We start from the raw sequence: 14,799 nt of genomic DNA, 5'->3' as shown, positions 1-14,799 counted from the left end.
TCGTGTTTTTGTAATTTTCAGTTTTATTTCATGTATTTATTATCGCTGACGTCAGACACTGTGCTGTGTTTTCATTGGCTGAACCACATCGAGGCTCCTCCTCTGGAGGACTTCCGGTGTTGTTAAGTAATGCGACACCTGTGAGGTGAGAGTGAGGGGGGCGGGGCTAACCGGACCGAGAGCGGACTCACCTGGGTGTGGCTCCGACTGTTTTTATCAGCGGCTGCAGTTTCAGTTGAAACATTTGAGGTGGAGCCGAACCGGAGAGGAGTCCGACAGCAGCAGGTGAGTGAGCCCACTTCAGAACCACAGGGTTCTGTCTCTCTGTGGTCCGGTCGTGTTTGATACTGTCTCACCTGTAAGCCTCCACACGGACAGGCGTGTCGGTGGACACGGTTTCTAATCAGTGAATCCTGCGAGCAGCATCTCTGCTGCAGTTTGGACTCAAAGAACTGAAGGCGAACCGGGTCAGAAAGTTCGAATAATATGAAAGAAACTGCAGCAGATGATTAAATATGTTGTTTGTTCACTTAATGAGGATGAAACCGGAACATTTAAGGTTTTATTGACGCGTAAATTAAGTTTCCAGCTTTCGGTTCTGAGACTGACACGCAGGTTTATGATGGTTGTTGTGGGATTTTCAAAATAAAGCTCAAACGATTAATCGATTTGTTGATAAATACACAATCAACAACAAGTTATTTATAATCAGTTCATTTCTTATGTAAGTTTGAAGTTAAAATGCCACAAAATCATTCTGGTTCCTTCTTAAATTTGAGGAACTGCTGCGTTTCTGTTCATTGTGTCTTTATAAACTTTACATTTCTGAACATATTTTGATTTTAACACCTTTAAAGTTCATTTTAAAAGACTCTGATGAGCTTTTGTGACATTTTATAGACAAATATATCAGCTCATTCACCAGTAATTAAGCTAATCATTATCTGCAGCTCTGTTCTAAGACACATTTTATTCTGTGAATCTGTCCTAATGATATTAATCTTGGTGATGTTCGTCCACAGAGCAGAAGTGAAGTCAGTGAACGCAGCACGATGTCTTCCAGACCCAACGGGAGTCCGCCTCCCTACGAGCCCGACGGATAGTGAGTCTCCTCCGATAAATCTGAATAAATGTTTTAATATATTTAACATGCTTCAGATATTCACTCAGCTCATGGAAGCAAAGAAAAGCCAAACGAGAGTTCAGTGTAAATGTTGTGACATGAAACATTTCTGACCTTATCTCACTTCTGAGTTTCACTGTCGTTAAAGAAAACCTGTAAAAACCCGATGATGTGGCTTTTTTTTCTTGTTGTTCTGCCAACAAACATGTTTTATTTACATCTGGAAGAGAAGCTGCGGCTACAACGTTTAACTTGTTTCGTTAACTAACTGCGATTTTGATTGTTTTGCAATTAATCGTGCCGCATTAATCTACATTAATTCAACTAGTTTGTGTGGATTAACAAAGAAAATGTAAGTGTGAATTTTAGTTCCTTAATTTTACATTTTCTTTCCTGGATTATTTGACTGAGGATCAGTTTCATTCAGCCTCGATTGATTATCTTTATGTTGGATCAGCTTTATATTAGATTTAGATTATTTTTACATTAGCTTTACATTGCGTCAGATTATCTTTACATTAGTTTCAGATTATCTTTAGATTATCTTTACGTTAGCTTTATATTAGTTTTACATTATCTTGAGATTATCTTCACATTAACTTTAGATTAGCTTTAGCCTGGATGTTCAGGTTTAAGATTTTCTAAAATAAAGTAGATTTTTGATTTAATTCCAAACTCTGACAAACAAAACGTCACATTTTTTTTGTGTCTAAATGTAAATAATCCATTTGAGCCACTTGTTGATGTCGTTGATGTATTTGTTTTCCCGCCCGTTAACCGTGGAAGCAGAAGGAAGCGCGACTTGTTTTTAACGTTCTCCTCGTCTTTGTTCCTCGCTCCGCAGTAACGGCCCTCCTCAGCCGGCCTACTCGTATTACCCAGATGACGAGTTCCAGCACTTCTACCGCTGGACGTCGCCGCCGGGCATCCTGAAGCTCATGTCCATCATCGTTATCGTCATGTGCGTGGCCATATTCGCCTGCGTCGCCTCCACGCTGGCCTGGGACTCTCAGGGCGCCATGGACGGCTTTGGAGGCATCGGAGGAGGATACGGAGGAACGTACCAAGGAGGCTTCGGTGGCGGTTATGGTGGTGGCTACGGCGGCGGCGGCGGCGGCTTTGGTGGCAGCTATGGAGCTGGATACGGCTACGGTGGAATCGGAGGGAACTACAATGACCCGCGGAAAGGCAAAGGGTTCATGATCGCCATGGCGGCCATCACCTTCATCGCGGGCCTGGCCATCTTCATCATCGTTGTGTCTCGTCAGAGCCTATCAGAGAGCAGGAAGTTCTACCTGGCGGTGATAATCATCTGCGCCATCCTCGCGCTGCTGATGCTGATAGCCACCATAGTGTACCTGGTGGCGGTGAACCCCATGGCCCAGTCGTCCGGATCCATGTACGGCAGCCAGATCGCGGGTCTGTGCGCTCAGTACCAGCAGCCACAGCCCTCAGGAATGTTTGTCAACCAGTACCTGTACCACTACTGTGTCGTGGAGCCGCAAGAGGTGAACGTTCGGATTCAGAATTCATTTCTCTCCTTTCTTTATTTGAATCTGTTGTTCTGCGTGTAACTCGGCAGATTCTGTCTCGTTCCAGGCCATCGCCATCGTGTTCGGCTTCCTGGTGGTCGCCGCTCTCATCATCATGCTTGTCTTCGCCCTGAAGACGCGCCAGAAAATCAACAACTACGGCAAGAGCAACATCCTGTGGAAGAAAGTGAAGGTGGTGGACGACATGGGGCCGCCGAACGACGTCGAGGCCTGGGTGAGTGACGGCGATGGCGAGAGACAAATCAATTAGTGATAACTCGGTAGAAACACGATTTCCCAGAGAGCCGCAGTGACGTCTTCACGCTGCTGCTTCTGTTCAGCCAACAAGTCCAACACCCTAAAGATTCGTAACTTACTGTCACAAACTTCCTCCTCCTCACATTTAAGAAGGCGGAACCAGAAAAGTTCGACTTATTTGGCGATCAGTATTCTTTCTGTTGACTCAGCTGTTTGTAGACGTTACCTTGGAATTGGAAAACTGTGACGGGACATTTCATAGACTTCATTATTCATCTGCGTGTTATTTTGTTCCTTTTAATGAGCAGCTTTAAGTCTCACGTCAGTCAGCCATTTTGAATTTAGTGCACTTTCACTTAAATGAACTCCTTCTACAGATTTAACCCGATCACCTTCAAATGTTGTCAATCATTACTCCTTTTTGCGATTAATGGTTATTTAAAAACTCGAGTTTTTGTTGAAGGTCCCGCCCCCTGAAACAGGAAGTTGCTCTAACTCGACTATAATGTTTGAAACTTCACATGTTTTTAGAGTTACATGTCCTGAAGATATCATCGTGTTAATAATCACTTACTATACGACGTGTTATTTGAAAGAATAAATGATTAAATTACGAAGGTCTGACTTAGAAAGATTTGTCACATTTGTTTGATGATCAAAAAAGGAGCAGAGACTAAAACTCGATTCTTGAATGAAAATAAGAATATAGAAGAAACATTGATGGTCTGTCAATCAAAGTACCTGAGCAGCAATCAATGATTCACTGAACTTAAGAGAAACACATCTTCTACCAACGTATTTAAGTTTTAATGACGACAACAACAACGTTTTGAAGGTCTAAATACCTGAAACGAAACTTTTTTTCTGATTTTATCAGCCTTTGGTTTTCTCTGACACACCTGTCGATCTCAGAAACAAAAGCTTCACTCTCTATATCGTATTTTTCTGACCAAAAAAACAACAAAACGAATCCATGAATTGAAATACAACCATCAGTAGTTGCCAGTTTCTTTATATGCTGGTGGAATCAGACACAGCTGATGTTGAAGCTCGTCTCAGGTGAAGTGTCCGTCTGACTGAGCTGAAAGCGGTTTGACCGGTTCAGCAGCTGTCACCTGTTTATTGGCGGGGGAGGGGAAGTGTGCAGCACCCAGATCCTTCCTCCTCCCCCTCGTGCGCTCGGTTTCAAGGTGTGGCGTGAGCGCAGGTGACGGTTTCTATCTGACATGACGTATAATAAAAATAAAAACAACTTGGTATTTACATTTCACGGTGAATCACTGAAGCTATTTCCAGACGTGTTTCGCAACAGCTCACATCTGACATACCCGAACGAGTAGCGGTGAGTAGGTGAGTCATTTCTGTTAGCAGTTGGAAGTCATGATGACATTCAGCACAGCAGAGTCCCGAAGAGGGAGAACAGGTCGGACCGGTGCCGCGAACCATCAGACCCGGCAGCGAGCCGACACACGACACCGCAGAGCAACACGACACTCGTTTATTCCCCTGCAGCTTGTGGGAACCCGTTTCAGAGTGCTGAGTCTTCTGCAGCACATACATGTTGTTTTGGGGGCTGTGCAGCAGGGTGTAGCTTTAATTATGTCACATATTTTCAAAACGACAAGTCCGTGCAGGCTTATCATACCAGAGCTGGGAGAGATCCAGTGTGTGTGCTGAGGGAGTCGCTCGTCAGCAGGTCAGCAGCGACGTGAGACTGCAGAGAGTTTGTTTAGTTCGAGTGCAGCAGCTGTGATCTGTAGAGGAATCACATCTCTGTTGTGCAACAATGTTAATGTCAAAGTGCTTTCTTTAATTAATCGACTTGTTGTTTGGTTTATAAAATGTCAAAAATTGGTGATCGGAACTTCCTAAAACCCAAAGATATTCAGTTTACTCCCACAATAGGAGGAAAGAAACTAAATAAAATGTATTATCAAACTAGCTGTAGGTTCATTTAAAGGTGCAATACGTTTTAATACGTTTATACTCCCAACAAATAATGGCAGCATATTCCCAGAGTAACTGCTAACTGCTGCTAACTGTACTCTCTGTATTGTTAGCTCGGTTAGCTGTGCAGCTAGCCACACTACCAGTGGAGCTTCAGACTGCTGAGAGGCTGTCAGGCCCGAGGCTAGCTGGTTAGCATGCTAACGTAAACGACTTTGACGTAAGAGCAAAACTGTTGAGCACTAATCAATATAACATGACAGTGAGAGCATCTGGTTCATCAAATGTCAGGAAAAGTGTGTTTTGTCCGAGATGAAATTATAAAGTTCTTGTTTAGTCCGACCGACAATCCAAAAGCCAAATATTGTTTTCTTACGATCACATTTGGTAAAAGAAGATCATCACATCCTCTCAACAGACGACCTGAAACTGATCAGATAAATAACAATATCGTCTCATCGTCATTGTCGCGGCTCCAGCTCATTTTAGTTTCACGTTGCTGATATGCGACTTTTTCCCTTTGTTTCCTTTAAAGGTGAACGACGTGTCCGTTCCCGCTGAAGCGCTCCCGATGGCGGAGTACCCCGAGAAGCTGAGAGGCTCCAGGAGTCACCTGGACGACGAGAGCACCAACTATGACAAACCTCCGTACGACTACAGCCCGCAGTGAGTTCAGATGTTTGATGAAACTTTTTACCGTTTTCTTGTTAAACCTGCAGCTCTTGATCCACTTAGCTGAAGCAGAAACAAGTTTTTAGCTTATTTACACATCCAACAGTTGCAGAGCGACATTATCATTATTTCAGAGTTGTGTTCGTGTCCACCTGATGAATATTAGTCCAGTATTCGCTCTCTTTCAGCTCTGTTTGTGTTCTTTTCAACCTCCTGAGGGAAAAATCTGGCTATTAAGCTGCTAAATGCTCCATTATGTTGTGTGTTTAGAGGCTTTTTATCTGGAAAAAAAAAGTCCTGTTGCAGCTTTAAACAGCACATTTCTAGCTGAAGGTTTCCACATATAATCATGTATGTTTGTAAGAATCGAGTGTGCAGAACAGCTTCAGACTCGTCTCTTCAGACTCGCCCGAGCTTGTTCTCATGTTTAGTTTAGTTTTTTTCTGCAAGAGGAGACTCGGTAAACATCCTCGGAGCGTTTCTGCAGGATCTTGTCACGTTGTTACGTTCAGGTCGGCCAGTTTCAGCGACGACGTCTGCGACCAGACTTTGTTGCATCACTGAAACTGGGTGAAATACCTTTGTGATGATTCAAGGAACAAAGTATTCTGAAAGAAAACAGGAAGTCACTGCTGACCTGTTCGCTCATCAGAGGTGAACTGAGAGATCATAAATCAGCGTGTTTACTTCCTCGTATGAGTCTTTAGAAAGTTACTGAAGAGGAAGAGAGATGTGACATCAGCAGTTTGTTGGATGTTCAGACGCGATCTAATCGATTTACGGTCATCGTCAGCTGTTCTTTAACAGGTTCTGGTTTGTTCCTCGTCCCACAGGCCTCCGGTGGAGGAGAACCTGCCACTGAGGAACGGAGGTCCCTACAGCTCAAGCTCCGATAAATTGAGCTCGGCCGGGAGACCCAGGAGGAGAAACGACTACGACGACTACAACTCGTCAGGAGACGAGCTGGACGACGACGACTTCGACAGGTAGGAAGAGATTTAAAGACGCACATCGTGGAGGAAGTAGTCAGATAACCAAGAAGATTCCTCCTTAATACAAATTTTCTCCCCCCGTATTGTTTTCTGCTGCAGTGAATTTCCGCCCATCACCAACGAGCAGCAGCGCAATGACTTCAAGCGCGAGTTTGACCGCGACCACCAGGAGTACAAGGACCTGCAGGCCGAGCTGGACGCCATCAACAAGAACCTGTCGGACGTGGACCGCGAGCTGGACGACCTGCAGGAGGGCAGCCCGCAGTACCTGGTGAGAGACAGTCGCTAGTCCTGGTTTGATACTTTAACTTCTGTCCGTCAGTTCAGTTCACCAACTCTGTAGTTCCCCTGAAGCGTTAACTCAGTCTCTGTCCACACGTAGTCGGGTTTTTCTGAAAACGTAGCCCCAGGAGCTCAGCTGGAAAATGAGACCTGTGGCCGTTTGCAGCTCCCTTCTCTCTCATCCCGTTTCCTGTCATCTCTTAAAGCTTTTCTGTCAGTAAAACCACAAAAAGGCCAGAGAAAGAGAGACAATGTCCAGAAGGATTCTATGACTGCTTCATAGTTTTTGTCCTGTTTTCTGGTAAACTTACCTGTTGGCAAGTGTTACATATATAATAGGAACTAAAAGTAAGTAATAAAGCTACTTAAAAAGTAAATAACAGTAGTGAAAATATAGTACTTTCTGCAACTGAGCAACCAAACCACACAGTAGACGTTTGCTTCCTGTTTATATGAGTACGTACGTGAATGGTCATGTGACAGCTCGTGTGTTTCCAGGTGTGTTCGTATGGACAGAGATCAATAATAATAGTTAGCTTTGTTTAAATCAGCAGCAGGGAGCATTTATCAGCTGGAGAGACGGATATTTCCCTCAGGAGTTGGTGCAGACGGAGCTAAAAGAGAGGAGATAAAGATTCAGTGGGTCCAAATTAATGCTAATGCTAATGCTAATGCCAAAAGTTGGCCCACGAGTCACACCACACCACCACACTTTAGAAGGCGAACATATTGTTAAATGTTAAATTGTTATTGATGATTGTTGGCGCTCTCGTTAACAGGATGCTCTGGACGAGTACAACAAGATAAAGAAAATGAAAAAGGTGCGTGGGATTTATTGATCGACACCTTTTTTTTTAAAATAACTTGCATCCTGTTGATTGTTTACAACTTGTAATTATAACGTGTTTTTTTTTCCTTCGCTCAGACTCCAGATTATCAGATGAAGAAGCGCAGGTGTAAATATCTGAAGGCCAAACTGAACCACATCAAGAAGCGGGTCAGCGACTTCGACCGCCGGAACTGAACTGAACCGCTCTGAGGATCTTCAGCCTGTCGGAGACGCGACAGAAGGGACTAAATCTGATTTGCCGCCTTTTTATTTTTATTTTTTTGAGGGGGAAATGTTTCGAGGCTTTTCTGCCATCGACAGACGGTGGAGGACGGAGCTACGCCGACGTTTATCCAACTCGACCAGGGTTTTTTCGCGGCCTGAGCCGATGTGAAACGCTGTACAGGTTGTTTTTTGAGGCACAAGAATCAAATCTTCTGCTCTGTATTTTTACGCCCTCTTTGTGTTATGAGCATCTCCTCCTATAGATACCGCTGGATGTATTTATTCTGCCTGAAGTGGTCTGAAATAATCGAGTAGAGGAGCGAAGCCACTCGATCGTGGAGTGAATACAAATTGATCCGTAACCCCAGGTCTGATTTATTAATAGCTCTTTGTACAATGACTCAACACGATGCTCAAGATTTTTACCGTATTTTAATTCTTGTTTTGTTTTGTTTTTTAATATAAACATGTAAATATCTGTGGGACACTGTGATGTTTTTATTTTTTAAACATAATGATGTAAGTTCACATGTGTGTTATGGTGCGTTTTCTTCTTTGTCGACGGTTGAACAAAACAAAACACTTTGCAGCGATGATGCATGTTTAATGCATAGCGATGTACCATTTACAATGATCTGTGACGCCTTTTTATGATAATAAATTCATTTATTGAACAGTTTTCTCGCTCGTTCTTACACAGTAAGCGTTGTGGCTGACAATGGCTTTTCACAGACATATAATTCAGACTCCTTGTGCAAATAGCGTGTGTGAAAAAACAATTTCAAGACTCGACCCCCGCTGATTAAAGCCGCTATGTGTAGAATCGTAATTAAGGGGCATGTTGCTGCGATGGTACAACTGGTGCTGCATGCGGGCCTCCGTCAGATTCTGCACGTAGCGACTTTAAAAGGGACAATTCACAATATGTCAGATGTTGAAATCTCTTAGCAGCTTTAAGGGAGTGTTGTGCGTAAAAGCTGCAGACTGAAGCTACGAGCACAGTGACGGCACACTAAAGCAGAGGAGGAAACCTACAGTTCGTACGTTAACATCGATAAGTGTCAGGGGTGTCGCGATTCTCCAGATCAACGAGTCGAGTTTTGATTTTAAGGTCACGATTGACGACAGACGTAACAACAGCGCTGCTGGCCTTCTGCAGAGTAAACAAGTTCGAAATGATCTGATGATGACGATTCAGTCAACAGTCGACAACAAAAGACAGAAATTCAGTTTTCTCAAATCTGTCCGGAGTGAGTCCTCTTCACAGACAAATCAATAAAGGATCTCTGAAAAGAATATAAACTCGACATCTTCGTACCAGACAGGTGATCGTCTTCATGCATCACAGGGTGAGTGTGGCTGCAGGCTAAAGCTAAGCTAGCTGTACCGTCTCACGTGCGATCAGACGAGGCTGGAAGAAAAACATACTGTGTCCAGTTTGAATCCCGAGGTCGTTGTTTTTGGATATGTTTGTCTTTGACCCTCGCAAGCACGGATGTGGTAGCAGAAGAGGCGTCGCGCTGAACTTTAAACTGCTGTGACTGAGATTTGGAGACGCTGTGCAGAATTAGCAGCAAAGCTAAGCCTCAGTCGACCGACGATCGACGATTCATAGCACATTTATATCGACGCACATCGATGGACTCGCATTTCAGTTTTGATCAAACGTTTTCCGGTCTAGAGTCGAAATCACGACACCCTTAATATGGATCATTTTATTTTTCTGATAATATCCTCTTTGGCTTCACGACACGGACACTAAATCACACAACAAAACGTCTCACACGAAAACACGCCGGTGCACTGGCTGAACTTCAAGCTGTGGTTTTGAGCTGCTCGGTCTGGATGGAGTGTCTCCTCAGCAGCATCCTCCTCGTCAGCTCTTTGGGATGCCCAGGAGGAGCGGAGGGAAGGAAACCTTTGAGGCCGGGCTCAGAACCACTTCCGGCGGCGCTGGAGCCGAGGTTATAAGCGTTAAGGACGGGGTTGTGGGTGGAGTTGAGGGTCAGAGGTGGCAGAGATCTCGGCCTGACCTGGGAGCTGTGGTCCAACAAGAAGGCCCCAGAACCTCTGCGCTCAAACCCATACAGCACCCTCCTGCTCGGGCCCGACATCGACGACGACTCCCTTGAGCCCAGTGTGCTGGAGCAGCGTAAGGGAGCCAGCTTCTTGCCATCTGTCGGGTCTCTTGGTGTCTGCTGGGACTCCTCGGGGAGAGTCTGGATGTCTAGAGCTAGCTGGGGCTCCGAGTTGTAGATGTCTGCGCCAAGCTTGCGCCTCTGGATGATGCTGTGGAGGCTCGACGAGGCCATGCTGTGAAGAGGAGTGCTGAGAGTTTTGCCGCCAGAAAAGGAGGAAGAGGAGGCGATTGAATCTGTCCCAAGGTTTACAGAATGGAGGTTAGGGTGGGAGGCAGAGTGGGGTGACTGGAGACCCGGTAAGGACATCTTCTGTCCTGCATGTTTGGCACTTTCATTCTTCCCTTCCATTCCTTTGTCCCTTGCCAGTCGTCCTTCATACCATTTGAAGCTGTCAGTTGAGTTTGTGCTGTCTTCATCCAGTTTGGTGATTCTGAACGGCAGCTCCTCAGTTCGGTTGCCGTTGTTTTCCGAAGGTGAGCCGGCGTGAGGATGCTGCACGAGCAGAGACGATGGGACCTTTAGCCAGGGCTCAGAGTTCAGCCTCAGGAGGGGCTGCTGAAGTCCACACGCCGCCGGTTGGCCGAACCTCTGAAACCGCGACGGGGAACACGGATGGGAGCTCACTCCGCCGGACTGGGCATCTTTAAAGGAGAAGACAGGCTTTGGGGGACACAAGGAAGAGGAGGTGCACTGGGGGGAAGTGATGAGCTGGATTTCAGAGGGTGATGCCGGAGCTGCTGATGCCGTTTTGTCCATCTGGTCAACAGGACTAAGGGGAGGCATGCTGGGGTACTGCTTGGCTTGCAGTTTTCCGCATGGGAATTTGTCCGTCGTTATGATGATCACCTCTTTCCCCTTAGCCTTGCATGTGTCGAGCATCAGCTTCAGAACCTTCCAGTCTCCGGCCATGACCGCGTAGACCAGCGCCGATGTCCCGGACTGATCTTCCAGACTGATGTCCGCCCCGCTGGCCAGGAGCAGCGACACCACCTCAGGACCGGCCTGTTCCCGACAGGCGTGCATCAGCGCAGACCGGCCTTCCTTGTCCTGGATGTCGGGGTCCGCTCCTTTCTCCAGGAGAAACTGGACCAGCTTGACCCGGCTGGCGCTCTGGGCGTCGATATGCTGGGTCCTGCAGGCCACCATCAGGGGAGTCTGGCCTTGGCTGTCGCTCTCGTTGATGTAGGAGCCGCCCTCCAGGAGAAGCCGTGTGAGTCGCAGGCGACGGAGGAATACTGCTTTCAGCAAGGGGTTACCTGAATCCATCGCTACCCCGGGACTACTGCCTTCGCCCTCCATCTCTGATGGTCCCCGATGGTTTTAGAGATTCAGTAGGACAGGTTTCTGTGGAAAACAACAGAAGGACTTTGTAAATTTAATAAAAACACACTTGATCATTCCCTTTTTCTCTTGTTTACTCAATCCTAGCATCCTGCGGTGGCTTGTCGTTGGATGTCTGTGTTAGATTTGTGACGTAGGAATTTTCTACTTGGCTCGGCTTGTGGTTGGAGGGAAGCAACATGATGATGATGATGAAGATGATGGTGCTACAAATGAAAACAGGGCCAATCAAATAAAGGTTCTGAACTCCTTCAGGAACAACCTGTGATGTGTTAGAGGCAGAAGCTAGCTAGGACGAGTTAGCTGAGGGTTTGGTGCCAAAATTTTAGTTAGCTTAGCCGGACTGGCTAACTTGGCTACATTAGTTAGTTTGTGCCATTTTGACTTGGATGTATTCGTGGTTGTGTTGCGCCTGGTCGCTGGCGAGCATGTGCTTGGTGATGTTGGCTATGTATCCATTATTTCATGGTCTTTCTCAGCTGACTTGCAAAGGACAGGACCTCTGTTAGCAATGTTAGGACATAGCATGCAAGTAGCAAGGATGTTACGCGGTGAGCAGACGTCCAGATGTTTATTTAGGGATTGTGCCAATAAAAAACTGTGTTCTGAGTCCCAGCAAACATCTGTAAGGTGGAAGCATCGCAGTTCAAGTCACACCACTGGATTCTTTTTAAGGACACTTGATCACGGCAACCAAAACAGGAATTATAAACCACACCATGACGTTTTTCTAACCCCAACCAAGCTGTGATTCGTTCAGTCGTTGATGTCCCCAAATCCAAACAGAAGCTCGATCTCACGCTCCGTTTATCCACCTCATCCCTCTTCCTTTTACTTCACTCGTCGATATATTTATTTATGACGCAGGAGTTTAATATTTCCTGCTCGTACGTCATTCTACATCAGCCTCATACGCACAAAATCACAAAATGTCTGTTTCTGTTCTCAGATTAGAAATATGCTCCTTGTTTCTTTTTTATTTCTTCTTCACCAATTAATCTGCTCGTATGTAAAACGTGTAGTTTCAGGTGTGGGAAAAGCAGCACATATAACTCTCTTGTCTTTTTTGTGCTTGCATATAGGATCCATTCAGCGGTTTTCTTTTCATTCGCTCGTCCTCCGCAGCACCAGCAGAGGCAGCCACTTTCTATCAGCCTTTGTACTGTTTGTCCTTGCCTCTCTCTATTAGAGCAGATAAGGTGGCGGTTAGCAGTGTCTCAGACAGTAACATAACATTTTTCCGTGTGAGTCACAGCCCATGAAACTGAAACACTGGCAGAGATTTTACATCTAGAAAAAAAAAACAGAACAGACGTTATATTGTGTTGCAACGGTATGCAAAGGCCTGTAAACATCTGCTGCTGCTGCTGAGGCGGCGGCGGCCATAATGGAGCCGTAATGACAGTAAATGACAAGCTGAAGAATCATGAGACGGGTTCAGTGTGACAGAAAAAGCTGCGAGCTGCACTGAAAAATACAATATGACGATAGAATGATGACAACAATCAGTGAGTCTAATGTGAAATGACACAAATAGAACAACACCGTCATGAAAACCTGCTGCAGAACTTCAAGATATCACCATGAAACTTCCCCAGCTAATTAATCTCATTACAAGACATTTAATTTGTGTCTTATAATGTAAAATTATAAATGCACTGATTTACTTTATCTTTCACAGCAGGTATCTGAACTTTGGATGAAGCCAAATTCAAAATCTGTGTTTCATTTTGTCGACATGTCAGAGTCAAACGGTCTTACAGCGGGAAGCTTGGATTTGTCTTTATCACTCTATAAATCAGATAAAACTGTTTATTACGTTCCATAAATCAGGCTGTGAACAAAAACAAAGGTGGGAAGTAAAATACCCATACTTTGTTACTGTGCTTCAGTCGATGTTTCAGGTATTTCTTTGACTTCTCATCTCATCTGAACACAAATATCTGAACTTTCTCCTCCTCACAATTTCAAAACAGGCTTGTTACTTTAGTTTGATGCATCAGAGGTGAATTATGGATGTCGTAAAAAGACGTAAGAAGCCGTAAACAGACAGAGAGGGAGGCTGGAATGTGGAGAAAAGGCGTGTTAGTGTCTCGTATCTGCAGAGAGTTTCTGATTTTCTCTCTTTGTTGCTGCTCGGGACGCTTTACCAACCCAACATGTGTCTATTTGACGTCCTGGGAATGAGACTCAACAATCAACTGTCTTTGTGGTGCGTTCAGGAGCAGCTGGGACAAAAATCCTGCTGATTCCACCTTTAACTTTAATAGTCTTTCTATTAATATGACGTGAGCTTCAGTTAGCTTTGAGCACAAATGTCCTTCAGAGGGAGACTTTTTACTCTGATACTCTGAGTCCATGTCAGAGCCTGAACTCTGTTACTGTACTGTGTAAAGAGTATTTTCACCTAAACGCATCACGTCTATATGTTAGTTCATACGTGTGTTTATTTTCTCACTCTGCTTCATTCAATGGAAATCACGTGATGACGAGCGCCCGACATCATTCAGCATGTATTTATAGCACCTGTTGCTATTAGCGATGCTCCAGTTTCCACATGGTAATAAATCAATACGCTGCTTTACATTCTTCTGTCAGTCCAGCACCTTTGAATCAAGTCTGAGTGATATAATATTATTATAATTATATATCATTCAGAAGTCAGAAGGTATCTCGAGACGGACTAACACATTTTTTGTTTCAGGAAAATATAGAATAACATCAGATTTATCCTTCCTCGTCTCTTTTTCAGGTTTAATTTGATTGTGGTAGGTTTGACCACGCCCACCAGTGACGTCACAGCTTACTGAGTTAGACTGGAATACGTTTAACCACAAGAGGGCAGAATAAACTTTTCATTTTAAAGCCTTTTCGCACACATGAATGTTGTTACTACACTTCCCATAATGCAACACGGTCACATCTTTGTTTTTGAACCCTTCGGGACAAAGCTGATGAAAATCTATGTGACATCATCATGACATCATCAGGGTTATGTTGTCAGACTTGACAGACGTCTCTCTTTGTTTCCTGTTTTATTTTGAAAAAAAAAAAAAAAAACTCTGCTCTCCTCCTCTCTGATTGGCTGTCCTGCCCTCATTAGTGTCACCTGTCTCTCGTTAGCTCTTCCTACTCAGTATATTTGCTCTCTTTCTCTCTCAGTTCCGGTTTGTTTCTGCTGTGTCTCGAACCTGTGCAGACCTTTGCTGCCCTTTTTTACACCAGAATCACTAAACTTGACCAGCTTCACCTCCACAGTCTGCAGCTGGGTCGGATCTGGTTTTAGCTCAGCGGTTCTGGTCAAGATTTAAGTCTTTTCAAATCAAATCTGTTTTACTGCGAAGCTCCAGAAATGTTTTGTGGATGACGAAACTTCACCTGACTTCCCGTCATCGTGAAGGTGAGTAGATAACTGGATTTAAATGTTTTGGGTGAACTGCTCCTTTAAGCAGAGACT

General features: G+C 44.8%; 3 protein-coding genes across 4 annotated transcripts in view; 2 read left to right on the top strand and 1 right to left on the bottom strand.

Annotated features, from left to right (window-relative positions):
- Positions 1-138: 138 nt before the first annotated feature.
- On the top strand, positions 139-8,536 carry oclna (occludin a). Of its 2 annotated transcripts, none has more exons than XM_037116633.1 (9): positions 139-285; positions 1,023-1,102; positions 1,968-2,631; positions 2,723-2,890; positions 5,396-5,526; positions 6,366-6,518; positions 6,624-6,795; positions 7,586-7,627; positions 7,732-8,536. In XM_037116633.1, exons 2-9 carry the CDS (start codon positions 1,053-1,055, stop codon positions 7,828-7,830), a joined length of 1,479 nt encoding a protein of 492 aa, XP_036972528.1. In that variant the 5' UTR covers positions 139-285; positions 1,023-1,052; the 3' UTR covers positions 7,831-8,536. The 2 variants fall into 2 exon arrangements, with proteins under 2 accessions (XP_036972528.1, XP_036972529.1); XM_037116634.1 differs by having other exon boundaries at positions 218-285; positions 1,028-1,102.
- The window catches only part of ankrd34ba (ankyrin repeat domain 34Ba), a 9,163-nt gene continuing 2,676 nt past the window's right edge, over positions 8,313-14,799 (bottom strand). Inside the window, exon 2 of the mRNA XM_037116632.1 lies at positions 8,313-11,345. Coding sequence (XP_036972527.1) covers positions 9,675-11,300 — 1,626 coding nt within the window. The 5' untranslated portion in view covers positions 11,301-11,345 and the 3' untranslated portion in view covers positions 8,313-9,674. The remainder of the gene's footprint in view (positions 11,346-14,799) is intronic.
- Positions 14,498-14,799, top strand: part of rasgrf2a (Ras protein-specific guanine nucleotide-releasing factor 2a) — a 39,786-nt gene continuing 39,484 nt past the window's right edge. Inside the window, exon 1 of the mRNA XM_037116631.1 lies at positions 14,498-14,742. The gene's annotated coding sequence lies outside the window, so the exon portion shown is untranslated. The remainder of the gene's footprint in view (positions 14,743-14,799) is intronic.

The sequence above is a fragment of the Acanthopagrus latus genome, chromosome 12 (assembly GCF_904848185.1).
Source record: "Acanthopagrus latus isolate v.2019 chromosome 12, fAcaLat1.1, whole genome shotgun sequence".
In the NCBI taxonomy this organism is placed as follows: Eukaryota; Metazoa; Chordata; class Actinopteri; order Spariformes; family Sparidae; genus Acanthopagrus; species Acanthopagrus latus.
This window is presented reverse-complemented; position numbering and strand designations above follow the sequence as displayed.

What these genes read in the sequence shown, in the direction of transcription:
- oclna (XM_037116633.1), top strand. Translation starts at nt 1,053, where the DNA reads ATGTCTTCCAGACCCAACGGGAGTCCGCCTCCCTACGAGCCCGACGGA. An exon ending in GACGACGACGACTTCGACAG is followed by an intron (nt 6,519 to 6,623) that starts GTAGGAAGAGAT and finishes TTTCTGCTGCAG; the next exon opens with TGAATTTCCGCCCATCACCA. An exon ending in AGATAAAGAAAATGAAAAAG is followed by an intron (nt 7,628 to 7,731) that starts GTGCGTGGGATT and finishes TCCTTCGCTCAG; the next exon opens with ACTCCAGATTATCAGATGAA.